Genomic DNA, 26,175 nt, shown 5'->3' with positions numbered 1-26,175 from the left:
TAATTATTGGTTTGCAAACACAAGAAATGTACTATATTTATATGCGTTTATTAAATTTTATATAAATGTACATGGGTAATAATAATAATAGAACATATAAGTTTCTAAGATATTTGGCAACATTATCAAAATATAGTCTAACCCATAAAACCTAAAATGAAATCAAACAAAATAAGAAACGCGAAAACGTGAGAAAATACAAGATGGCGTGCCATAAACAAATTGAAATATAGTACAGGGATATCGATGGCAAAAACACTAAAACGACAGCACAGCCTTGCGTTTTCAGTTTTCGGACTGATGTACAAGCTCGTCAATTGTTCGTTTCAACCTACAGCAGCTTCCTGACACTCCTTTTGCCTTCCTTCAATTTTCTTCTCCTCTGAATCCAAACCGTTTACGTAACAAATATTCTTCAATTTCGCATCTAAATTCTGCACACAGCATCATTCGAATCGGAAAAGCTTTCAGTTCCGCTAATATCATCACTGATCTGGATCCAGATCCAGTGATCCACTGCATCTGTTCGTACAATAACTCGATTTCGCAGCCACAGACTTCCAGATCTCACATTTCGTCTCAATTCGCCGCAACTCAGAGGTGAATCGAACTCTTTATTTTGTCGAATTACGAAATCGATAGTAAGCGACGTCGTTTTTTTAAAGAAATGATTTTGTTTCTTAGTTAATTTGGTTTCGGTGGATTTAGGTATTGTGAAAATAGAATTTTGAAAGGTGGAGTGTTGAGAAATGCCAGTGAAAGCAGCACAGACGTCGTTTAGGGATCGGACTTTTGAATTTCAGAGTGTAGCAGAGAGGCTAAGGAAGACAGTCTCATCGCAGAATGGGCCAAGCAGCAGTTCCAAAGCTGATGAGCAACGATCTGCTGTGACACTTCAGTCTGAGTTCAACCGAAGGGCTTCTAAGATAGGGTTGGGGATACACCACACGTCGCAGAAGCTCGCGAAGCTAGCCAAATGTAAGTGTTGGGAATTTAGTCATTGTTGTGTGTATTTGATTTAGACTGCTCCCCGCAAATTATTTGAAGACAATGAAGTAGTTTATGTTTGATAGTCAATAGTTGACTTGATGATAATTCTTGGAGATTGGTCTGTTTTTCAGTTGATTGATATTGGGATTATAAGCTATTAATACTTATTTACCATCACGGTAGGAAGGAGTTACTGCTGCTATCATGAATGATATATGTGTATTTTACTGGATGGACGAAAAAGTAAAAGAATAAATGAGTTTATGGAGACTGTATTTGAAACAACACAGTTCATGATGGTAACAATGTTGCTTGGAGAACCATCCTCCTTGGTTGCCTGGACTCGTACTAAAATGTGTATTATATATGCTCATTGTTAGGCTGGTTTGTTTATTATTTGCTTTTAGGAAACCATGGCATGTAATTGTCACTTGAGTTAAACTGATGCAAACCCTTGTATGCTTGTCTCTGATATATTTTTGCATTGAGTAAAGCAATCAGAAGTTTTATTTGATTTGATCCAGTGGCAAAGAGGACTTCAGTTTTTGATGACCCCACTATGGAAATTCAAGAATTGACAGCTGTCATCAAGCAGGATATTACTGCACTGAACTCTGCTGTGGTGGACCTTCAACTCGTCAGCAACTCTAGAAATGATGGTATCTCCAGTGACACTACTAGTCATTCAACTACAGTTGTAGATGACCTGAAGAATCGTCTGATGAGTGCCACAAAAGAGTTTAAAGAAGTCCTTACCATGCGAACAGAGGTAAGAGCATACTGCTAATCATCTTGTTTATAGTTTTTACCTAACTACATTAATCATATCTTCTAAAAATCTTTGATTGTTTGATTAATTGTTCAAAGGCTAATGTTATGTTATTGGCTTTGTGTAGAATTTGAAGGTTCATGAGAGTAGAAGACAATTGTTTTCTTCCACTGCTTCTAAGGATTCTGCAAATCCTTTTGTTCGTCAGCGTCCTCTGGCTACCAGGTCGGCTGCTGCTAGTACTTCAAGCTCCCCTCCTCCATGGGCTAATGGGTCACCATCTTCCTCTCAGTTGTTTCCCAGGTAGTAGCTTGATGTTACCTCTGTTGTGGGAAGCATGTCTTTGACATATAAAACTTAATCATAATTTCTATTGAGAATCGTTAAAATTTTTGTTGTGGAAGTCAATGTAACTGTGACTACAATTGCATTTTTATGTAATAGTTGTCATTTTTTTGGCCCTTCTAAAATTTCCTTTGACTGTCACAATCAGCTCCATTATTTCTTTTATAGAAACATCCTGGCTCTTCTTCTTTTTTATGGCTGGGGATTGTGATGGTGAAGAATATTTCCGAAGCTATTAATTATCACGCAGCTAGTTTTTTCCCCAAATTCTTGCTACGTGAAGGCTTGTTCTCAAAGTTTCTTGTTGGAGTTAACTTCTCTTGTTACCTGATGTTGGTCTTGCTGTTTGCAGCATGTATGATTCTAAAGTGTTCCTCAGTCTTGTTGGTCACAAGTAATGTAATTGCAACTTCTAGCCTGATTCCTCATTTTTAATTTTACAGGAAGCAGGATGGGGAGAGTCAGCCATTATTGCAGCAGCAACAGCACCATCAGCAACAACAGCACCATCAGCAACAACAGCAACAGCAGATGGTTCCATTGCAAGACAGTTACATGCAGAGCAGAGCTGAAGCTCTTCAGAATGTAGAGTCTACCATCCATGAGCTGGGCAACATCTTCAACCAGCTTGCGACCCTGGTCTCTCAGCAAGGGGAGATTGCTATCAGGTATTATTTATTTTCTAGAAATAACTCAGTTGCTCTTTGCCAAGTAATGCTTTATTCTGATCTTTCACATGTCTTGTAGATTATAGTTTTAAATAGTACTTTATATTCTAGGTTTGATATGTACCATGTATTATGTATATACAGCCATTAACCGATTGAATCTTAAGTAAATTTCCCAACTCGTGACTGAAGTTCAATTTATTAGTTTAAGATGGCTGAGAAAAGCTTAGGTAAGGCTTCTCACACAGATCTGGTAATGTGAATTTAGACATAGTCAACTGAGTGTAGAGACAAATATAGTATGTCAAGAATTTTTGTGGAATAAGATGGGTAGCATATTTTTTTGTGGTTAAAATTTTCACTGACAGCTTTAGGTAGTTGCTGCATAAATTTGAAATTCATGGGTGCCTCTATTACGTTAATGTGAAATGATATTGTTGACTGGAGGGCATGATCATTTCCATTAATTGTCTTGTCAGTTTTTAAAAATTTTGTCAACTCATAACAATGTGTTGAAGCATTTTCAACCAATGCTCTCTTGCATCAACTGAAAGGATTCTACTTTGATGTGAGACAGTTGCTTGCATATATGTTCTGCATGTGAACAATTTTTGTGATTGATGAGTGAAATGTGTGTTGCAGGATTGATGAGAACATGGATGACACCATGGCAAATGTAGAGGGGGCACAGGGAGCTTTGCTCAAGTACCTCAACAGTATATCGTCAAATAGGTGGCTAATGATCAAGATATTCTTTGTATTGATTTTTTTTCTTATGATTTTCCTATTCTTTGTGGCCTAGTCAATACATAGAAACACCTAATTTAAAAGAAAGAACTTTGCTGCTCGTTTTCACTAGTATGGAGCCATTCCCATTCTTTACATATACTTTTCCTTTTTCCGGTTAATTCAACAATTTGCTCCCAGAGAGGTATGATTATTACTCGATTTGCTTTTGTAATATGTGTGGATAAACGTAACTGTACATGATGTTTAAAAAAATGAGAATTGCAAGAACTTTGTAACTGTTGTCTGTAGCAGATACTATATGTTTCAGTGCATTTACACTACTGCCCATGAGTATTTGTCACATGTAACTCCCGCAACTTGTGTTTATTCAACTTCTCAATTGGAATTGATTTTGGAAATCGGGTGATGCATAAGAATTTGAAAAGCCCCTATGCTTGTATTTGATTGTTGGCAGAAGAATTTTAATTGTAGTCGTGAACATGTATGTATAATTTCTGAGAGCAGAGATAGAGAGATATCTGTCGCGGGTAACAATTTTTTTTTTACCGGCACCGTCCAGTCGAAAATATTTTGTTGGGTGGTAAACTAAGAAGTCCAAAACATTCTGAGAAATTTATTAAAATGGCAAAAACGAAGGGCAAAATTATCAAACCATTCTTTTAAATAATTAAAAAAAAAATCGAATGAGGTGCAGTAATAAATTGTTGTGACAAAATCAACGACATTTGAAAACGTGCTTGAAGGATCTGAGGGACCATTTAGACTCCAACATCGTGATCGTGATGATTGGCAACGAGACTGATATGAAACACCTCCAACTTCTATGTTAATTTTTCAGTCTCTCAATGGTTTATTTTGTTTTGGCAGTCATGCAGTATACATTAGCCACGGTACCGCTTACTCTGGTTTCCGGTGTATCATTGTACAATAAAAAATCGAATGAGGTGCAGTAATAAATTGTATAAAAAAGTTCCAAAAAAAATGCAGTAATAAATTGTTGTTTTTTATTTTCTTTTTTCTTATATGAAGCTTTGACCATTAAAGAATCTGAAAAGAAGAGTTTCACTGGCAACAAAATTTCTAAGTAGCAGATGGTTTTAAAGTTTAAGAAGGGGTGTAGAGAATAAAACTCTTATCATTTAATTTCTTCTAGTATGTCCATGCTAGTAATTTGCATGATAAATATTTTATTAATTAAAAGAAATTATTAAAAAGTGGATTTCTTATGAGTTGAAACGGTATGCAGTAAATAAGCTATTTCTGAAAATTGACCGTAATCTTGGACAATTTTACCGTTTTAGTGTGCATTTCCAACGTGGATTTCTTATTCTTATTTAATTTGATAGTCCTTTCTTTTAATTCTATGCCGCGTAATCTGATTGTAATGATGGACTCGTAGATGCGGAAACTCTGTACATTATCTATCAATCACATCGGTGAAATGTTATGTTTCCGAGTCCTAAAGAGGTGTTCAAATGTTGACCAACCAGGTGTCGTACCACTATTACGTTTGATTTCTTTCTGTTAAAAAAAATAAAAATAATAATATATATAAAAAATCCCCCTGGCGATTTTGTTTGATTACGTGAACTCGACACTCAAAACGACAACGTTTCCTCCTAATTTCATTCTGTAACACTGGCCCCTGCAATGTAATTTTGGAAAACTATCGGCACCTAATCTGCAATACTAACAAAATAAATGGACTGTTTAGTTACAAACCACGTTCACCATATAAATATCAACCTTTCGTGTTCCTTCCTCCCATTACGTTATCTCTCAATACGAAAGCCCTACTAGTACATTCATCACAACAGCAACCGCTGCATCTGCATAGCGGCCGTGTCGTGAAGCTCTCCTCTGTCGTTTCAAACCCTAATTTTCTCTCTCTAGAACTCTCTTTACGTCCTCTCTCTCTCTCTCTCTCTCTCTCTCGCTCTCGCTCTCTACAATCAATCTCGCTTGCCTTTCAGGACAATCATTTAGGAGTTATTATCTACAATCGCGACCCCTTTCATCGCATTTCGTACAAATTTAGTTTTCGGCTTGTTTGTTAGTTATTTTCTTCAATCGTAATTTGTCGACATCCAGATTTGAATAAAATCAATAAATTTTTGCGGCAAATTACAATTCAATCCTTTATATTTTAACAATTAGTATATTTTCCCCCAATTCTGGACTCTTTGATCATTTACACCCCTAGATCGAAATTTATAGGGAGAACAAAATGGTCGGTGGTGGAAGGAGAGACGATGGATCGCTGGTGATCAACAACACGAACGTGTTTGCTGCTTTGGAGACTCTAAGGAAGAAGAAGAAGTCCGATAAAGAGAAAGGGTCATCGAAAAGCAAAGGTTCCTCGAAATCGCAGCAGCAGAACAAACAGACCGAGGAGCCAAAGGTGTTCTGGGCCCCTTCGCCGTTGAAAGTTAAGTCGTGGGCTGACGTCGATGACGATGACGATGATGATTACTACGCCACCACGGCTCCTCCCCCGGTCGCATGGGGATCGTCTGACGCGCCGGCGCCGAGCCAAGAGGAGGAGGAGAAGCCCGCCAACGTCGAGGTGAGATACTACGTCGTTTAAATTTCTCGTGTATTTATATGTATCTATAGATTACTAAGTTTGGATAAAATCTTAAGAGAAACAGTGAAAACAACTCCTTTTATTATATTTTGATTTTGAGGGTTGGGGGCTGTGACACGTCTAATTTGTGGTTGATTTTGACGCGCGATTCTTGTTTTGATGATGTACATATTTCGATGACTTATTCACACTGGGTGAAATTAGTTTAGGATGGTAATTATTATTATTGTTATTATTATTATTATTATTATTGTTTGTTGAGGGTCAGTTCTATTATAACATTAGTACATATCCTCTTAGCCTATTTGATTTATTTTTATGCATATTAGTTTAATTATGCTTATTCAATATACTTCTTTGATATTTTCAACTTCTAGAAGTTTAGTGAAAATCATTTGAAGTTTTTTAAATACCCTGTTGGATAATCACTTTTCAGTTATTTCTTAGGTAGTTATGAATGATCCCATTTCTTTTTGTTTTTTTACTTTCTCTTCTTTACATAAACAAGTTCATTTGGTCTCTGCAAGCCATTTCTATCCTAGACGGTGCCATTTATATTATGTCAATTAACTTGGTACTTACTGTGTGGCGGGGTGCAAGCAACGCGTCTATGTAGCTAACCTTGGACTTGCTGAATTTGGAATCATTCATTTATATTTCCTTCTTCAGTATCTTTTCATGAGACTGTTGTACTATAGTGCTGGATATTTCAAATATATTTGGTTTTTTCGTTGGTCAGGTTGAAACCTGGATGTTAGAAGTGTTTGGTCATTGTGGGAGAAGATGGCAATTGTGTGATTGAATGTTCTCCCTATGTTTGCACTGCGCTATCACTTTTATGCTAATATTTTTCACAGATTTATGATCGGTGATCACACAACTTTGTATGTTGTAGTGTGTTATAGCAATTTGAGTGCCTTAAATAGTAGTTTTATACGTTTTGACATGTAAGTCCTACGTGGTGGCTTGACCATTGGCTATTTGGGATTACAGGAGAGTGAAAGTGAAGAAGATATCCTAGATGAAGGGGATGACGAGGTAGAGGAAGAGCATGATCGTGAACCTGAGGTCCCAGTGCACCATGAGCCTGTGGTGAAGCCTCCTGAAGTTTCTGTAGTACCTAAGGAGTCAGAAAGGCAACTCTCGAAGAAGGAGAGGAAGAAGAAAGAACTGGCAGAGCTTGATGCTCTTCTAGCTGATTTTGGGGTTGCCCCAAAAGAGGGAAGTAATAGCCAAAATGAATCACATGGTAAATAGACTGTTTGAATGCTACTTTTTTTTTTTTTTTTGGAAGGTTTCTAATTCTCAAGTCAAGAATTATGTCTGTAGCACATGGAAAAGTGGTTTACGTTGTTTGCTTGCAGTAAATTTCCTTCAGTCATTTGTTAAAATATGCATTAATATCCCTCAGTCATTTGTTAAAATATGTGTTCTTTAACATTCTTTATTGAAAAATCTCTGACATACTTTTTCTCTCCTTTTTGATCATTCACGCTCTCAACTCTTGAGTCGGGAAATCCCCCCGGTGTGGTGGGGGGAAGCTGAATCCTCACCTCTCTCACTCGTCTCTCTCTTTAATGCTGATACGCACACATGCATGTGCTTTAACACTCATGCATGCTACAAGCACTAACTAATGATTTATGGACCAACTTGCTTTTCTATTCATTTTCTAAAAATGAATTATTTTAATGTGCAGATGTTGCACAAGACAAGAAAGATGCAGAGCTAAATGGAGAGGAAGAAAGGAAGGAAAATGCACCTGGTGAATCTAAAAGTGCTAAGAAGAAGAAAAAGAAGGATAAATCTTCCAAAGATGTGAAGGAATCGCATGAGCAGCCTAATAATTCGGATGCCACTAATGATCCAGATAATGCTGGTGGATCTGAACACGCAGATGATGATGCATCTGCTGTTGATGTGAAAGGACGGTTAAAGAAGTTGGCTTCTTCTAAGAAGAAGAAGTCTAGTAAAGAGATGGATGCTGCTGCAAAAGCAGCGGCCCAAGAGGCTGCTGCAAGAAATGCAAGGCTTGCTGCAGCTAAGAAAAAAGAGAAGAACCATTATAACCAGCAGCCAGTGCGGTAAAAACCTCATGTTGTTTGGCAGATATATGAACATGTTATTCTTCTTGTTCATATATATAACAGTGCAAAATAAGTGGTGGACTTTTGGCTCTGGTATTGTTAAACATGACATTTTAGCTGTATTGCCGTGGACTAGGGGTAGTTACCTGTTGCCATTGTGGGTCTTATTGTTCTTCTGTTATAGTGGAACACATTGTTTTGGCAGTTTTGTTTATGAAAATCATTACTTGACAGTACTTGTCGATTATATAATTGTACCCATCTAGCTCTTATTTCTGGTTATTTCCTTTGGAATAGACGGTCAAGACAAGTTAAAATCTGGTGATGATATAGACTTTAGTTTGGTATATGTTAATATTTAATTGTTCTAAGTCAGGCAACTGTTGTTTTCATTTTAATTGAACTCTTGAAAATCACTCGGGCGTGCCGTTTCTTCAACTATGTAGGCGTCTTTGCGAGATTTGATGAATGATGTTGAAAGGCACAACATCTTTGGAGGGGGGGCCAAAAGGGTAACAAAAAAAATTCCAATCTTTTATGATACAAGCCGAAGTTGGTGTCACATCCGACTTCAGTTAACTGATTTTGTTCATTTTGTTCACTTCTGCTTTTGTACAAAAAGAGGATAAACCTATGAACAAGCTCATTCATTTCTGAGCAAAGAATAATAATAGCATGTCTACATCTAGCTATTTCTCTTACACTCTTTTTCCTTGTCTTATTTCTTTGAATTTCTTCTAAGTACACCAGAATATTTAAGAGATTACGGTGAAGAAGCTTAGTCCTGTGATGTTGCAGAATACTCAAAAAGGAGGCGTTTGGAAGGAGCAGATTGTAGGAGCACTCTCAGGCGGCTTGTAAGCTGATAGATCAATGTCCATTGCATAGCCATCTCCGAGTCTTTCATCTGCCTAACAATAGAGGCCTAAGAAGAAGAGAAAAGTTGCTTTAGCTGATAATAATCAAATTAAAATGCTAATATTTTAACAACTTCATATCTAAAATGTAGAAAGGCCCTATAAAATGAATTGGGTTATTTTTTCCATCGACCTAGGTATTTTCTTTTTTCTTTTTCTTAGTTAATACCAAGTTATCTAAAAACTGAGAAGCTCCGACAAATGAAGAACAAAAGATATCGAGGAGATTAGAGCATGATAAAAAGTAGAAATTTAGATGACCTGGAGACGTTTCCCAAGCTGAACTTCAACTTCTGTACCAAATGAAATATTATTGGCCAGAGATTTAAGAGGATCAACAGTCGGATCAACAGAGAGCAAACTAGGTATCTGCGGGGCATACACCAGCCTCCACCTAGCCTGACCAAACTCTCCCTTTCCTTCTATTCTTGGCATCAGTGTTTCAAGTGTTGCTGTTGCAAGCTTTTTGAATGCAAGTTGGCCATCACCTTCTAGTATGGATTCTGCCAATTGGCTCTCAAGGACTCTTGCAGCCTGTGCAATTAGGAAAAATAAGATATTGTCCAGCAACTCAAATGTAAAAAACAAATACATTTTATCTGAATCTTGCAATTGTAAAGACAACTTAAAAAACGCAGATCAAAATGTGGGGAGAATTCTACCAAGCCAAGACACACAGTAGTGTCAGAGATTGCTATGAGATTAGACTTCATGTAAGTGAATATTCATCCAATCCCAGTCCAATATATACCCTTTCAGTATATGGAGATCATTATATGACAGGCCAAAGAAATTATTATATACATGGATAACTAGTCTTGGCCAAGAAAACTCTCATCCATCAGTTCAGGTACAATAAAAGGAAGAATGATCCCTGACCACGATATTCAATGTTCTGTACCTCCGTAGGTGAGAGGACATCTTGTTCCATGGAACGTGTTGATGTAACTACAATCTTGTCCTGCCAATTGCTGCCTCGACTTTGAATCCTGAATTGCCACTCTGATCCTACCAAAGCTAAGTCTAGCATTGGGTCCAGTCCATGCTCGGGCTCAAATTTGGCTATATTTAGATGCTCTCGCTTGAGCCTCACCTAAACTCAAAAAGGGTAATGTCAGAACATTTGATAAAAACTACCAGCCAACCTAAATGTTGCAGTTTTTTTAAATGATTAATTACATAACACTAAACAAGGAAAAGAAAAGACACTCACTTGAGTTGCAACAAGATTAACATCACCATTCTCAAAAGTTAGAATGCCTTTGGGCTTTATCAACTTGGGATGTGAAGGACCATTTAACTCAATCTCTCCACTGACAGCAAAATTAAGAATCAAAGGATAAACTATCCTCAATTCTGGCCCTAAAACAAGCTTCAAATCACTTAGCCGGATATCTACATTAGGCTTAATATTAACTTGCTCCATCTCCTTTTCATCTGCAGCTGATTTAACTGCAAATAAGCAAAATCAAGAGAATAAAAATAACAATAGGGGTAAACATTTTATATTTTTGCAACTGAAATTTCATTTAAAAATATCATAAGATTCTTAATGATGTGAGAACAATACTCCAGAAAGAGAGGTCATTCAAATATTTTCTAACCAGTCAAGAACTATAATTAGCATGTGTGTTAATTTGCACACTCAAAATATACCAACCCGGCGGTAGAATGGCACTTGGTATATAAACACTTCAAGTTCAGTGCCTTTACCAAAGAAAAGTACAAAGAATAAAAATGGTTGTCACCAACAATACCCCACCCCACCCATGAAAATGATTGTTCAAAGAAATTCCTCCTAAAAAGTTCAAAATTTTAACTTCCTTTGGAATGTCTTACTGGAAGATCATGAGGGAAAACGAATCACGGTGACTGTTAAATATTACCTGATGGTCGAGGAAATTTGGTCATTGAAGCAGCAGGTTCAGAGCTAAAAAACCGTGAAACATATCGAGAAGCAACTGCACGATTGATTCCACCACCTGGAAGCCTGGACTGATTTGCCTCCAATCTGTTGAAAGGAGCAGTTCCACTACCCTTATCATGAGGTAGATATGCTTCACCGTGGCTCAATTTAATATTCCCCGAAATGGTTGGTTGCAGAATAGAGCCAGTTATTTGCATCTGAGTATCGACCTGGCCACTGATTTTGGCAAGACATTAAGTTATGGTCAGTATGTAAACATATTAGGAGACACAATTATGACAACTAACAGAAAATGAATTATAAGCATGCAAAAGTAGTTCAAAGTGCAAAATATGTCTATCATCATCTTTCAATGAAGCAGTGATTAGAAAGCAAGCACCATCATGCATTCAGGAACTCAATCATCGAAGAAAGAGATTAATGGATGCACCAAGCAAAGATACCAGTACCACAAGCAAATTAGTGATGCCAAAGTGCAAGGATATATGGTTGTTACAGATGCTGTCTTAGAAATAAGCACCTTAATATATTCTTCGCCCGTACTTCCAGAACTTCACACTTCAAATCAATTTTATCACCAAGTGATGCTTCATTTGTTCTCAGGGGCAGATTGCCTTTTATGAACAGCTTGCCCCTTCTGCTTACCCTGCTTTCCAGTGAAGTGATACATAACCTATTTGATTTCACATGTACAGTGCCTCCAAAATTTGTGAGTGGTTTCCGAAGTACTGGTGAAGATATAGATGCTCTATGGAATGACGCAGATCCATCAAGGACAGGTTGCTCAACTGTACCTCTGACCTATTTATTAGAAACAAATCACAAGACTTGGACAGTAAATATCAAATCTTTCCAGATCATAATTGTTTATTTAACCACAAGTACAATGCATCTAAGTTGATAAATTGGCCTATTAAGAAACTATCTAATGCACCTGAAGCATAATATCAGCATTGCCCTGAAGCCACTTGGCATAAGGAGATAAAGCTGTCAGCAGCATCATGCCCCCATCCTTTATATCAGCATCAACTCTCACTTCACCAACATCTAAAATGTTCCAGTTCAAACCTTTAAGGCTTTCTGCTAATTGAGTATCCCAACCTTCTTCAGTTCTATCTCGAAGATTTATCTTCTCACCAGTTACATCAGCAGACCCTCTATTCCTTTCCTTCACCCAACCAGGAACCCAAGCTGCTCCACTTTTATCTGTTTCCACATCTTCTTCCTCTGACGTACTATTTTGGACCAAACTGACAGGAACACTTCCTTGTATATGTACATGGCCATTTTGGATGATTGGTTCAAATTTTGCATTAAACAGAAAACGACTGGTTGATGTTAATGAAGCAACTATTTCAGCTCGTCCAAGATCAATGCCACCAATGGCACCATCCAGGAGCCTTACCTGAACATCACACTCTGGTTTTGCAAGATTACCTCTTAGATCTCCTTCCATGTGCAATATACCCCTAATTGGTGCTAACAATTGTCGCAAAGAATGAATGGCATCAGTAGCTGAAGATTCAATGACCTGAACAACAGTAGGGACTAGACTGACAGGAAAATTTAGAACAGCAAAATGAAGATTGGATTTCGGCCCCAGCAGTGTCCCATCAGCATGGATCGTGGCATTATCTTTTTGGATAAACATTTTCTCAAGGCGCAGACCATCATCATTGCTGTACGCGCCAACAGCCAGAACACGCTGAGTTCTGTAAGTTCCCCACTCCCAATCCTCTCCATGAAAGTCAAATTCTGCCTGACACACACATGCAAGAAGGGGGAAAAAGATACTGTTACAGACAGACGCAGAGAGAAAACTCATGAAAGATCATTGGCAGTGCAGTAATGAAGGATGCTTCCCCCCCCCCGAAAAAGAAAAACACCAAAAAAAATTCAGAAAGGGAAAAATATTAAAGTAAAACCCTGAAGATCAGTTTACAGAAATTCAGCAGTTGCGCATGGCAAAGCAATGATAAACTAGAATCTAATAACTCAACAATGACTGAAATATAAATACCATAGTATCCCCATTGCCTCCACCACTTGCATCAAGAGAGCCACGCCAGCGGCCTTTGAATTCAGCTAAACCTGGAAGACTCAAGTCTTCAAGAATAACTTCATTTGATGAAGCATAATGCTTCTGTACAACCTGAATTTTTATAAAGCTGTTAAACTCATATCAACACATAAACCTGAGGTCAAAAGTTCTCTATGCACTCATTATAAACAAAAAATTACACGCTACTCAGTCCGATAGGCTTCAAGCTAAAGCATTAAATACTGCAGCTTTTGAAAAGGAAATGAGTATAACTCAGTTTAAAATGTTAGTACCTCGAGCAGGTCCTGAAGGTTTTCAGCATATATTCCCACTGACTGCAAACTTTGTATAAAAAGGTCCTGAGACAAGTAAAATGAACAGAGCACAATGAGTGATTTGTAATCGAAATGAAGGATAACAGTATATATGCCAGTAGAAGACATGAAATAAGATGCAAGTACCAAGCTGACATGAGAAAATTACTGTTCAGACTTCACAGGCTATCATCCCATCATTATTCATTGTGTTAGTTATAGGCTTATAGCAACTAATTATTGCCTGGACCAAACAATTTTCTTGAGATGTTATCAAATTTCAAATTCCAAATCTCTCCAATACTCCTAAATTTTAATATCATAATTTGCTAAGCTGTCCACATTATCACTATTCATAAAAATCCAACAGTTAAGCAGAATTCAGAATTCAACCTTTGATCTTGAGCGAACAGCAGGATCTGCACTTCGAGAAAGAAGTCTAGCAAGTGGAAGCATCTCAGCAACCTCAGCCCGAGGAACTTCAAGTCGCATTCTCCACCTTCCCATTGAAGATATGACACTACCCAAATGCCCAGTCATAGCCCTTTTAAACAAGCCATCCCTTTCCTTTCCAGAAAAGTTCCGATCACGTGTACCAGGCAAGACATATTCACCTTGAAGCTCATAACGGCTATTGATTTGCTCCAAAATAGTTTTTTCAACAGTGATCTAATGCACACCATAAAGTAACAAACTCAGCCACATTCTTCACAAAGACATATTATTCAATTTTACAGACAACATAAAGGGATATTAAAGATCATAATAAACCAGACTAAATATTCCATCATTAACTTTTCAGGCTACATATAGCATTAGTTCTTTATACCAATGCTATCCACTCGTGACCTCATTAAAACACTTGGAACATCAAGGAAAAAAATATTAGGTTGACATCACAGTGTCATTACTGCAAAATAATTGTAAATTTTACAATTATGTATTGAAATTCACAAGTGAAAATAAGCTGAGTCAATGATGTACACAAAGGACAAACGGCTGGTTTTTTGAAATCAGCAACCAGAAAAAGTAGGAAACGTCTCACTGTAGCTAAACAATGAGAATTAAATAGATGAGTGAATAAATCAAGAGATTATGGCTTTGCACGTATATTTGAAAAATAATTTTCTGAGAAATTAGTTTCGCCCGAATATCAAAATACAGGGTATGCAATCAGATGTATCACCTGGATAGCATGGAATTCAACAATGAAAAACAGTGAAAGTTGATAATTGTAAGGGGTCTAGTGTTGGTACTTACAACATCTCCACTCCATCTGACGGCCACATCTAGGGCTTCACCGAGCAAACCACTGAATTTTGGCCGAAGTACAGATAAGAGACCATGACCCCTTCTTTTCTGAAGATTAAGCTGAATCTCTGCCTGATAGAAAACCAACAAGTGATGACTGAGCAAATTTTAAGTGTATACATTGTTAATCATCAATATTCAAGCAGATCAAGTTTCTAAAGATTGGCATAACATCAAGCAGATCAAGTTTCTAAAGATCAGCACAACATCAATTTAACATTGAACACCTTCAACACATAATATGGATCATGAACACTTCAGAGCAAATGACATAATGGTCATAACGCTGAGTAGAATCTTCTATAAGATTTGCAGGAGAAACTGAATGTATCAAACTTTTACAAAGAGAAATCCATTAAAAGGAATAATCGCTTTTTCCAGATACAGATCTATGTGTAGGATTTTCAACTGTTGTAAATAGATAGCTATGCTGCAGTTGTACAATAGAGGCCCTTGTCGTTTGAGCTTTGGAGTCTTTCCATTCTCCTTACTGTTGCCTTCTTAGGGAGGTCAGCCAACTAGGAGAAATGATCTCCCAGACAATCTAATTGCCCTAAAAATAGAATGGCACAGGCAGCAAACAATGCAATGCCCTCTGCATTATAGCGTTTTCAGGCACAATCTAATTTAATATTAAATTTTGAAACATTGCAGTTGGCTCTTGCTAGCCTGAACAACTAGATTATCTGTTGGAATGCCAGGAAGGATGCAATCACCAAAATATTTGTCTGCTGAGCTATTTCAAAGGGTATAGCTTAAGCTTCTTTCCTTAACAATTTAACTACCTAATTATTGATACAGAACATCTCCGGTTCATATTCATAATTTACAGTCACATTAGAGTGGAATGAGCAAGAGATGCTCTGGAGAGCAGAAAAAAATTGTGGATGCTTATAAACCACTTACGACAAAGAGGGCAATGTCATGAACTACTCATTCATTCAAAATAGATAAAATCAGGAAGGGGGAAGACCAAGGAAGATGGTTGATCCAAATAGGCTTACCCTTTGTATTGTTCCACGAAGTGAAGCCAGCTCCAATTCATCAAGTGGCAAATGGCGTACCTACAACCAGCATATTATAGCAGGCAAGTTAAATAACTCATCTTTCTAAAGATATTCCATTTTAATGGATACAAACACCTGATACACAACAAATCGAGAAAAATTCAAATTTAAACATCCAATGTTTCATGATACCTCCAATGTAATTGACTGCAATGGTCGAAAACAGACATTAGCTTTTAGTTGCCCCTTCTGCAAGGAAAAAGACAACAATTTCTCATTCTGCGAGTTGTCTTCAGAACTAGGCTGCAATGGTCCCACCAGCTCCACTGCCAAACTTTCATCTGGTCTACCTGTGGCATCCATCTGCACCACCACAAATGAGCAAATATTTCAGAATGACTTATCTAGTATTAGAAAAGAAGCAATATTGGGTATGTCCCCACCCTGAGCCTCCATACTTGAATATCTATGTCAACTATCACATACATTAACACATCAGTCTCTATATACATCAGAATCACTAATGTCCCTAACGTAGCTCAGGCAGAGATTTATATATTAAGCAGACATACTACATCTAATACATAAACATAGTGCTCTTTTCAAGAAAAAAGGTCATACAAAAGCACAGTACTCTTTTCAAGAAAAAAGGGTCAAACCAAAATAAGAAAGTCCTTGGGGGTCCTGTAGTTGTATACTTAAACGGATAACATTTATGCGAGAACTTATCATCTTAAGAGGATGGAAGAGTGTAAATTGTCAAGCAAGTTTCAGACAATAAAATTCTTAACAAACAATCTTCAAAAAAAAAAAAAATTCCAATTCCTTTTGCTACTGGGATAGACATAACCACACAAGAGATTGGAATAGCTCACCAAATGAGGTCTTAATCCATGGAGGAAATGATTGGTAATATTCTTGGCTCTACCCTCAAATGTAGAACAAACGAAAACAGGATGGAAAGGAAATTACAATTATAATGGCGAGACATCTGGAAGCTACAGAAGGACACAAACCAGACGATTAACTTGAACTTATAATGTTGTCCCAGCAATTTCGACAGCCACATAAATAGAGCATTTCAAGCTTTTCAAGTTCTTTGAGCAACCCAGAATGGCAAGATCTTTTATTAGCAAAATAAAAAAAAAGGGCATTGGGTAGTTGCATAAACAAATAGGTAAACGTTCATTTAGTCACTATATTTTTACTTAAGTGATCGTTTAGTCCCCATATTCTTAAAAAAACCTCAGTATACCCTTGTTATTAAGTATGTTACATTTTTGTCCTTATTTTTTCCTTACTTTTACAATAATACCCTAGAAACAATATGCTTGACATTAATTAATTTATCTATAAAAATTATTTAGTAAATTAACTAATAATTATTTATTAGCAAATTTATTAATAAATATCAGTATGAAAGAATTAGTATTTTTTGTAACTTTGTAATAATCTTGCTAATAATTATTTATAAATAAATTAATATTAGCTGACTTAAAGTAATATTTAATATCCTGGGAACAATCTTACTTATAACTGTATATAAAAATTTTAATTTACCACATTAATCCTAAAAATAAATAATAACTTAAAAATTAACATTAATTTTTAAGTTGGTTTTAAGGCTAATTTGAGGAATTAAATTTTTTTCTTTTCATTAATATCTCCAAGAATATTGTTGTAAGGTATTATTGTAAAAGGAAAGAAAAATTAAGAGGAAGAACGTAATATGTTTAACAGTAGGAGACTAGGAGTGTCTTGAGGTATTTTTAAAATATAGGGACTAAATGAGCAATTACCCTAAACAAACACACAGATTCTAGAAATATATTGTTTAAAGATAATAGTTGTTAGGCATTACCTTGATATGGTCACGTGAAATACTCAACGGTCCAACCAACTGTGGTGCCAGTGTCAACTGATTCAGTTTCAGACCTGAAACTGACACCTCCCCGACAAGACTCTGTTTGTTTGCTTTATTTGTCATTTCCATGTTCTTGTCAGAATCAAAATTTTGCACGGTAGATTCACTACATGGCTTAAGAACCTTTCCCTGAAATTTTATCTTCCCAGTTGCTTTCAAGTGTGTGGGTCTTGGAGAATCAAAAGGATAAGAGACCAGGCTGAAAAACTCAAAACCACGCATGCGCAAGTCCAAATCAACACCTTCTACAGTAAATGGTATTGCACCCTTCACATCAGACTCCTTTCTATCTATCCAGTAGTCATCGGGATAAGATGTTTGAACTTCAGTGTACAATTCAAAAGCAGCAGATGAAGAACTAACAGTGATACAATCATGGGAGATCATGATAGCTCCTCGAGCATCAGTAAAAGACCCTTCTGCTTTTGGTGCAATCCATTTAATGTCAAACCTCCTATTTTCAAAAAGAAAGACCAGTAAGCCAAATTTCAGTATAATCAAGAACCATTAAAGACAAACACAAACATGAGAACATGAAAAAAGATGCAGAAAGTGAAGCCTACGGTCTCAGAAGAGATCCAGAAAGTTTTGTCTCTCCACTTAAATCCCCTAATTTGAGCGGCATCAGTTGAAGGTAATCCGATATATAACGATGTGCAATTTTATCAAAGGACACATTTCCAGAGAAATTTACATCTATTGCTCTATCATCCACCTCACCCTGCAAAAACAAATCATTTTACTCAAAAAATAACAAAACCATAAAATAAAGAAGTTAATGATGATTACAGAAAAGTGAAGAGAATGATTTAATTTTCCAGCCATTCCAGCCAGTTAGGGCCTTATTGAAGAAGACACTAAGATGTTAGTCTATAAGTCTCAAATCCTAAGGTAGATAACTGCAGATCAGAAGAGCCACGGCAATGAATAGATTCACAGAACTAAAATTATTAAATGAGAAGATCAAATCCACCCAAATAAAAGATTGGGAAAGGGACATTCAGGAAGCAATATTATAATGTATCCAAATTACCAATCAAGCACCACCATTCAGACATCACAGTAACACAACTTTGGTGAAAAAGAGAAGTTTAGACTTTAGACAGGTTCCATCTCAGAAACAGTTATATACCTCTGGGCAAATCCATGCATTCCCTGCCCCACGAATTTCGCCACCATCAACAAGGCTAGCTCTAATTCCATATAAGTCAGCAACCTATCACAGGCGCAGCAATTCTCTTTTTATCAATTTTAAAAGCGAAATGGCACAATCACCACTCTCTTTTAATTTTAAGTGTAATGTCACCAACTTTCGGAAGGAGAAAAAAAAATAGCACTTACACAATTATCAGTATTAAAAGTAAAGTTAGCTGATACATATGAAAATGGAACACGGTCAAAAGCTGCCACAGCCCCAGCCTCCTTGCTTTTCAACATTGCTTCCATAGCAGCAGACACAGGAACATCAGAAACAGAATAAGACATCTTTCTAGAAACCATTCCACTTCCCACGAATATAGGTGCATCTAATGGGCCTTGACAGTTAAACACAGCAGTTACAGAACCAGCCAACTGCATTCAGTAAAGAAAAAGGAAGAATGTGAAAATAGGGACCATTTAATAACTTACTTATAGGTTAAAAACAAAATGAAAATTGTAAAGATGAATTGAGATTACTATATTCCTAGGAGAGGTAAATAAGATATAATAGGACCTAACTATCAGGTTTTGTACAAATAGCAAATAAAATTGCAGATAGGAACCCAGACAGACTCAAATTAAGTAATTAACATACTGGGAACAGCAAAGGCTTCATCTTGAAAGTTCTCATCAAAGCATTTACTTCCACACAAGGAACCTGGAAATTCAGTATGATAAACATATTAATAGATAAGCTGAAAGCTGTAAGAAAAAAATTTGAAAAAAAATACTGCCAGCTGCTGGTTTAACCTCAAAGGAAATGCCAGGAATTAGAATTGATATTCTATGAGAAGAAAATAACACTTACTTAAGTGCCCCTCATTTGTTACATTCCACATAGTTCAAAGTAATTATAGAAGCTTAGAATGATCAAGTCAAACACTGATCTGAATGACACAAATACATTCTGCAGAATCAAATTCAGTTTGAAACCTATATGTTAAGTCATTCACATTCAATCAAATGTAGTAATAGACACCTGGCACATCAGATGAAACTCCCCTTCCTCAGGATGAATGCCAAAATCTCCTGAAGCTTCCAAAGGAACACTGCCAAACCAGCCACTTGCATTGTGTAGGAATATTCTTTGACCACGGAAACATAAACTTGTTGAAATATCCTGCGAGAAAGTCACATAATACAATAAAATATTCAAAACCTCTAACCATGCTTGATATGATAGACTGACTACAATGATTTCACATTTCAGAATACATATATCATTTTGAGCTAGCGCATAGCATAAACATAAAAGCAATCAGATGAAAGCAAGATGATCAAAAAAGAACAAGGGCCAGCAAATTTCTTTGTAATAGGTAAAATATTCTTAAGAGATAGTGCTATCTCATAGCTCCCCATTTCCAATAATAAAAAGCTGGCCCTGAAAAAAGAATTTCTTCGTACTAGCAGCAAGTTCTATCCTTTCTTCACAGTTCACAGGACACCCAAAGTACATCCCTGATAATAGATTCTCTTCCTGTCCATGAAGTTACCTCTACCCATACCCACACTCAGTGTCTTTAAGAGAACGACATTATCAATATATGACTCTTGTGCCCCTTAAGCATTAGAGAGACCAAATAACTTTAAGGAGAATAAAGATATTAAAATTGCTTCAATATATATTTGCATCTTGCCATCACATTCGTGCACTGACTTGTACCTAAAATGGCCTTTAAAAACAAGCCCCTAAAGCCACCATGAATCAGTTACCCAACAAAATAACCTTTCTTCTATACAACTATTACTGAAAAATTACAATTATATACACTGCAAGAGATATCTTTACGGAGAGGGAAGGAGGCAAACATTTGAGAAGAAATGGAAAGGGACATACAGAAAACGAAGATGGGGCATCAAATATTCGAAAGGCCAATCCTGTTATGTCAAGTTGTCCATGAAGACTTGGAAATGTTTCCCCCGTGGACATGCATAAGTGAACCTGCGAAAAGTAAAGGTACAAAATGAGAAAGGCAACTGAAAAATTGGCCAGGACATGCAATATTTTAGCAAATTTTGAGCTTTCTCATCGACTTGCGGTAAAGAGAAAACTCAAAGCAAATTACAAAAAGAAATATCCTCGTGGAGTAGAAAAAAAGAAAAAAAAATCAAGAACATCGAATATCTGCATGACTTGTTGAGGATGTTTGCTGTTGAAACTAATGATTTAGATCCACCAACATCCCGACGTGAGCAGACTATACATAATCCAGAAAGAGATACAATGTAATAGCTGGTTGGAAAGAGGCAATAAATCTAGTACAAAGACTTTAACAAGGTAGATATGAAATACCATTTCTCCAAAATCATCTGAAGAATGTTTATAGCATAAGCCTCAGCTTTTGTAACAACTAACCATCCAAGAGATTTAGATCTCATTTAGCATGGTTGCAGTTTTCAAAAGCAAAATATGACCGACTAGCATGCATTTTTAGAAGAAAAACATGCGCAGATATCAAAATTGTCGATCTCGCATAATCAACAAGAGATTTCTGAAACACCAAAGTCAGATAAAATGGCAGAACAAAACAAAGCAAGACCATAACAAACAGAAAAAAACGATAATTCCCATATCAGCTTTGACATAGGAGTGAATGCATATGAAAGAACTCCAAATAGAAGTATCACTACGGCTCCTCCATAAGATCTAAACTTAAGCTTCTTTCTGACATAGGTCTGAAACTGTAGGGGGAAAAAATCAACTAAATGGAGTCAGAAAAGCACCTCACCAGTAGCTCTCCCCTTGGACCACATTATTGGAATTTCTAGAATCCTTTCAAAAAGCTGCATAAAGAGGACAAACACAGCACAAGATACAATAAAATATCAATCATCTAGGTTGCAGCAACAAATGCTTAGCAATTCTAATTATACATCACACTCACACTATACCTTACCGGAACAAATAAATTCATAATTTTCAAATTTCCATGCCATTGCTGCTCTATACTGTCTACAAAAACATCAGCAGACAACCAGCCACCATCGCCAGAAATTGTATCTGATCTCCACATCTTACAGTTGCCACTTACTTGTACATGCACTCGGCCATAGTGATTCTGAAACTTCACATGTCCACTGGCATTCTCCATCTCTCTAGACAGTGAATGCAGATGAGAAAATCAAAGTAAGCGCATAGCTTACTGAAAACAATATGTTTTGAACCCATCTTCAACTAGCTTGATGTTGTTTAAACTAAAGACAGAGGATAAGCATTAAAATTCAACATGCATGGACAGTAGAAAAAAATATATGATACACACATTAAACCAGTACATAATTACAGAGTAAATTAGCAGGGTAGGGAGATACACACCAGATAGGGAAAAAGGGAGAGCCACAACATACAGAAAACAATAGGAAAGTCCATATATACAGGTCTATGCATAGATAATTACTATTATCACCCTCAATTCAACAGACTGAGAAAAATAAGCAATATATTTCCATGCTCTAAACTTCGACAGCTTTTGATAACTAGAAATAGAGGAATGGAGAAGTATAATGATTGACTCTTTAATTAAAGGGAAGGCTCCACGAACTTTTCCCGCAAGTTTGAGAATTTCAAGAGCACTGTATTAGAAGGGCCGACAATACCCAACTTTTGAAGTTTTGGGTTATGGCCAAATGAAGGATTTCTTTCATTAATTTACTAGAAATTAACATTAGTAGAACTAGGCTATGGAATAAAAAGAAGGGAATTAAATCTCTAACTACCAGATTGAGTTTAACATTGATTGCCACATTTTTTATTCAACAGAATAACATACATGGATCCTCACTTTTGTAAAATTCAAAAACCAAATCATTAATCCCTCCAAATCTGCCAATCTGCCAGTCTTAAATAATCTCAAAACTCTGTTAAAATGCATTAAAAATGACATCTACAATGCAACGGCTATTGGATAGTTGTAGAAATAATCTACCGCATCTTTCAAATTGATTATGCACAGACCATTATTCTCACAACAAATATAATCAGATAACAAGGTTACTTGAGAAATAGTTTTTCTTTATTTTATATTCATTTTTTTAACAGAATAACTCAAATCATTATTTGAATATTCAGATTTCTTCTTTTCCAAATTGATAAATACTCTTACATTTGCATGACATTGTCTAACTAGACCTGCAGTCAAACATTTGAACCTCAACCTGCAAATCACCTAATTATAAGATTCCATGAACGAATAGTGGAAAATTGCATTAAGTGAAACTGGTTAACTGAATACGTTAAGCAATGTTCAAGTGTTCAGCAACAGAAAACAAAATTTTGTATTCACAATTGAACAGCAAGAGTATGAACTAATAATGGTTCTCACCTAGGCTCCCTATCACCGTATGCAAGCAACATTAGTGTTCCGCCTTTGAAATGAACAGAATCCAGTACAAACGGAAGCATCTTCACGATTCCTTCATTCTGCACTATATATACCCCATCAACAAGTTCTGCAACAACATCTTCAACATTTGGTGCCACACCTGACTTCAACTCCTTAAATGGAGCCAAAAAAGTAGACAATAATTCCCTCACATTTCCCCAAAAAGAGAGTAAGCTTGATTTCAAGCCAAGCGGCCAAATGGAAATTGAATCAAACATTGCATCCTGAGGCTCAGAATTTATGGAAGTTGAAATCTGAGATGCACATACCCCTTGACTCTCAGGTGAATTGTTATCCATACATTTATTTACATCACCACCTGCCAAGTCCTCACCCTTTACACTACAACTATTTGTCTCCGTTCCTACAATACTAGGAGCAGATAGCAAATTGTCCCTGACCTTTCTAACTCCACTAAGTCTACCTACAGTCATAAGGAATGGATCACGTATGAAATCAAATTCATTTAACAAGCCATGGACATTTTTGTTAGCAGTAAGATGATGAACTTTTGCATCCTCCTGTTGTTTTCCATTCAAATTATCAGCCAGTAACCGATCTTGATGACTAGTCACATCGGAATAAGTGCCAGCACTAGTATCTCCCTCACTTTTCACCAAAATGTTGTCAAAGTTCAATACATCATCATTTGCAGATGTCTGAGAAGGTTCATCGGACTTCCCTTGTACTAGACCCTGGAAATATGCTTGTGCTGCAAATGCACTACGCTCAAGGATTCGTCTTTTGGCAGTAACACCAGCTACGGACATATCACTTCCATTTACTTTCTTAAACTTGTGCTTTTTTGGTCCTTTTATCGCTTTAGACCAGAACCTTAGTCCTGATCCAGGAATCTTGACACCAAACGATCTCTCCAACTCTGCATGCTTCATATCGTAATCAACACCTGTGTCCATGCAATGATGATCTCCCCAATGCATCTTATCATCCATGCATTTAAAATTCTCAGAGATAGCTAGTTTTGTTGAATGACTTGCCTCCCGCAAAGCTTCATCCTCGAGTTGGCATGAACTATTCTCAGAAACAATATAACCTACCACTGCAGCTTCCCGAGCCATACCATCCCTATCTCTGTACCAGCGATCAGTTGCTTCCTCTCTCGCAAGCCTCCTGGTTTTGGTACGATAATCAATCCCTTCTTCGGTGGAGAAGTGCCTCTGCAGACCACCACCTTCAGATGAGGGTAACCCTAACCAAGAAAAATCCTTCTTTTGTGCAATTAATACTGTTGGATGAGACAAGACAGCATCAATCACTATCTTTCCCCTCCTCAAACTAGCAAAGGGGTGAACACGAAGTTTCATAGTATGTACCTCACCACATGAAAACTCCTCGCTATGAGGCCCAATAGAGCATGACTCCAAAGTAATGCTCAAAGGTGAAACTCTTCGAACCTTACCAAAATCAATATCACGCTGGATATATTCACTAAGCATTGAACAAACAGAGGGCAAAAGCTTGGTCTCAATAAAACTCTTTGCTTTTCTTTGCCCATACCAAACCAATAAGCACACCCCAGATACTACAGCCATGATAATAGAACACCTCACTAATAACAAACCCTCTTTCCACAATGGTTCCAATGACTTCACCAGAGCCTTACTCCGCACAAAGGGTTCTTTCACACAACTCACCACCAAACCATTCCTTGACCCAATGGATTTCCTCAATAGCTCTACATTTTTCCCACAAAAATGTGAAAACCTAACCGCTTGCATTATCCAATCATTCTGGTTTTTCTCACACTTACACTTGTGAGATACCCTTCTCGCACATTTCCCCCTATCCAAATAAAGACGATTGCCAGAGTTTCTACCATTTAAAGAGCTATACACTACATTTCCAAGAAATGGACAGTGAAGTTTCCCACTCATTATGAGTGAATTTATAAGCTAACTCCACAACTCATCTGATGGGGACTAAGAACCCCGTTCTTAGTCCCCTAACAATTCAATTATCGCAGGATAGCCAAACATTTGATCCCTAAGAGAATAGAGAAATCGCATTATAACACAAATTGGTAAAAATTATGCATCTGAGAAAAGGTAGAAAATTAAGATAACAACAAAGCGTTTATTTAATTGTCTCAAAGAAAAAGCAGCATAACATAAGTAATTTTGGCATTTATTCTTTTACCGCCTAAATTACACGGAATTAAAAATATTTGAAAAAGTTACTACAAGTTCAGCAATTCATAGCCCCAAATAATTAAATTGATAACAATTTGAAACAAAAAAAACTGAGAAAATTATGAGTAGAATTAATTTACCTATACAGATGGTAGAGAGCATAATAGAGAAGGTGCGAGAATGTGTGTTAGATTTGTTTTGTTTGAAAACTTGATGGTTGCTTGGCTTGGCTTGGCGTGGCTTTGCTTTCGAGTTTCGAAATAATAGCTGATTGCGTTTGCGTGTGTTGTTGGAGTTTTGTTTTGTGTTTCGGGGTGGGAGGGAGCTGGGATTCTGGAACTGGCAGGAGAAGAGCGGTATTCTTCTGACTGCTTATGGGCGGAAATGCCACGGGAATTATTTTAAAATGACGGAAATAACCTTATCTCGCAGTCGCTCACATATGGGTCTGTCGTTCGTTCGGATGAAATCTTTGATTGCTTGCGATGGTGTATTCGCGCCACTAAAACTTCACTCGCATTTCGAAACGACCTAAGGCCAAAGAAAGATGTCGATTATTACCACTAATATTTGACAATCTTAATAATAAAAATCCAAAAATAATTTATTTTTTAAAAATATTGTATTTTGATCTACAAATATTAGAATAAATTTGTCCATTATCTTGCTTTAAGTAGCTTAGTTATGGCGCAAGCGAATATTTGATTCGAAAACATGCAAAATCTACCCTTAATGTTTGGGGAAAAGAAAAACCCCTGCATGCCCATAAGAGGATTATGAAGAGAGAAGTGGTCGTGTTCAGAAAT

At 36.8% G+C, this 26,175-nt stretch overlaps 3 protein-coding genes across 3 annotated transcripts; 2 read left to right on the top strand and 1 right to left on the bottom strand.

The window, feature by feature from the left end:
* Positions 1-312: 312 nt before the first annotated feature.
* LOC102627357 (syntaxin-32) lies at positions 313-3,797 on the top strand. Its single transcript, XM_006476118.4, has 6 exons — positions 313-600; positions 709-978; positions 1,515-1,759; positions 1,887-2,062; positions 2,548-2,772; positions 3,415-3,797. Exons 2-6 carry the CDS (start codon positions 750-752, stop codon positions 3,572-3,574), a joined length of 1,035 nt encoding a protein of 344 aa, XP_006476181.1. The 5' UTR covers positions 313-600; positions 709-749; the 3' UTR covers positions 3,575-3,797.
* Positions 3,798-5,275: 1,478 nt separating this feature from the next.
* Positions 5,276-8,432, top strand: LOC102627654 (uncharacterized). The gene is made up of 3 exons (XM_006476119.4): positions 5,276-6,088; positions 7,103-7,358; positions 7,809-8,432. Exons 1-3 carry the CDS (start codon positions 5,750-5,752, stop codon positions 8,195-8,197), a joined length of 984 nt encoding a protein of 327 aa, XP_006476182.2. The 5' UTR covers positions 5,276-5,749; the 3' UTR covers positions 8,198-8,432.
* A 277-nt stretch (positions 8,433-8,709) lies between these two features.
* On the bottom strand, positions 8,710-25,896 carry LOC102627941 (hypothetical protein). The gene is made up of 24 exons (XM_006476120.4): positions 25,510-25,896; positions 23,160-25,223; positions 21,735-21,933; positions 21,562-21,621; positions 20,675-20,779; positions 19,817-19,957; positions 19,433-19,495; positions 18,979-19,209; positions 18,770-18,853; positions 18,201-18,358; positions 17,575-18,091; positions 15,906-16,076; positions 15,711-15,770; positions 14,656-14,778; positions 13,789-14,064; positions 13,375-13,440; positions 13,061-13,192; positions 11,975-12,799; positions 11,561-11,841; positions 11,000-11,256; positions 10,327-10,565; positions 10,015-10,206; positions 9,375-9,647; positions 8,710-9,121 (listed from the first exon to the last, which is right to left on the bottom strand). The coding sequence occupies exons 2-24, from the start codon at positions 25,112-25,114 to the stop codon at positions 8,975-8,977; spliced, it is 6,555 nt and encodes a 2,184-aa protein (XP_006476183.1). The 5' UTR covers positions 25,115-25,223; positions 25,510-25,896; the 3' UTR covers positions 8,710-8,974.
* Positions 25,897-26,175: the final 279 nt, after the last annotated feature.

The sequence above is a fragment of the Citrus sinensis genome, chromosome 1, assembly GCF_022201045.2.
Source record: "Citrus sinensis cultivar Valencia sweet orange chromosome 1, DVS_A1.0, whole genome shotgun sequence".
Classification (NCBI taxonomy): domain Eukaryota; kingdom Viridiplantae; phylum Streptophyta; class Magnoliopsida; order Sapindales; family Rutaceae; genus Citrus; species Citrus sinensis.
The sequence above is the reverse complement of the archived record's forward strand: the minus strand, read 5'-3'. Positions and strand labels throughout refer to the sequence as shown.

Coding starts and splice junctions, on each gene's coding strand:
- LOC102627357 (XM_006476118.4), top strand. CDS start 750: ATGCCAGTGAAAGCAGCACAGACGTCGTTTAGGGATCGGACTTTTGAA. Junction 979..1,514: donor GCTCGCGAAGCTAGCCAAAT/GTAAGTGTTGGG, acceptor GATTTGATCCAG/TGGCAAAGAGGACTTCAGTT. Junction 2,063..2,547: donor TCCTCTCAGTTGTTTCCCAG/GTAGTAGCTTGA, acceptor TTAATTTTACAG/GAAGCAGGATGGGGAGAGTC.
- LOC102627654 (XM_006476119.4), top strand. CDS start 5,750: ATGGTCGGTGGTGGAAGGAGAGACGATGGATCGCTGGTGATCAACAAC. Junction 6,089..7,102: donor AGAAGCCCGCCAACGTCGAG/GTGAGATACTAC, acceptor TTGGGATTACAG/GAGAGTGAAAGTGAAGAAGA. Junction 7,359..7,808: donor TAGCCAAAATGAATCACATG/GTAAATAGACTG, acceptor TTTAATGTGCAG/ATGTTGCACAAGACAAGAAA.
- LOC102627941 (XM_006476120.4), bottom strand. CDS start 25,114: ATGAGTGGGAAACTTCACTGTCCATTTCTTGGAAATGTAGTGTATAGC. Junction 13,441..13,788: donor CTGTTCGCTCAAGATCAAAG/GTTGAATTCTGA, acceptor TACTTGTCTCAG/GACCTTTTTATACAAAGTTT. Junction 9,122..9,374: donor AGCTTGGGAAACGTCTCCAG/GTCATCTAAATT, acceptor TCTTCTTCTTAG/GCCTCTATTGTTAGGCAGAT.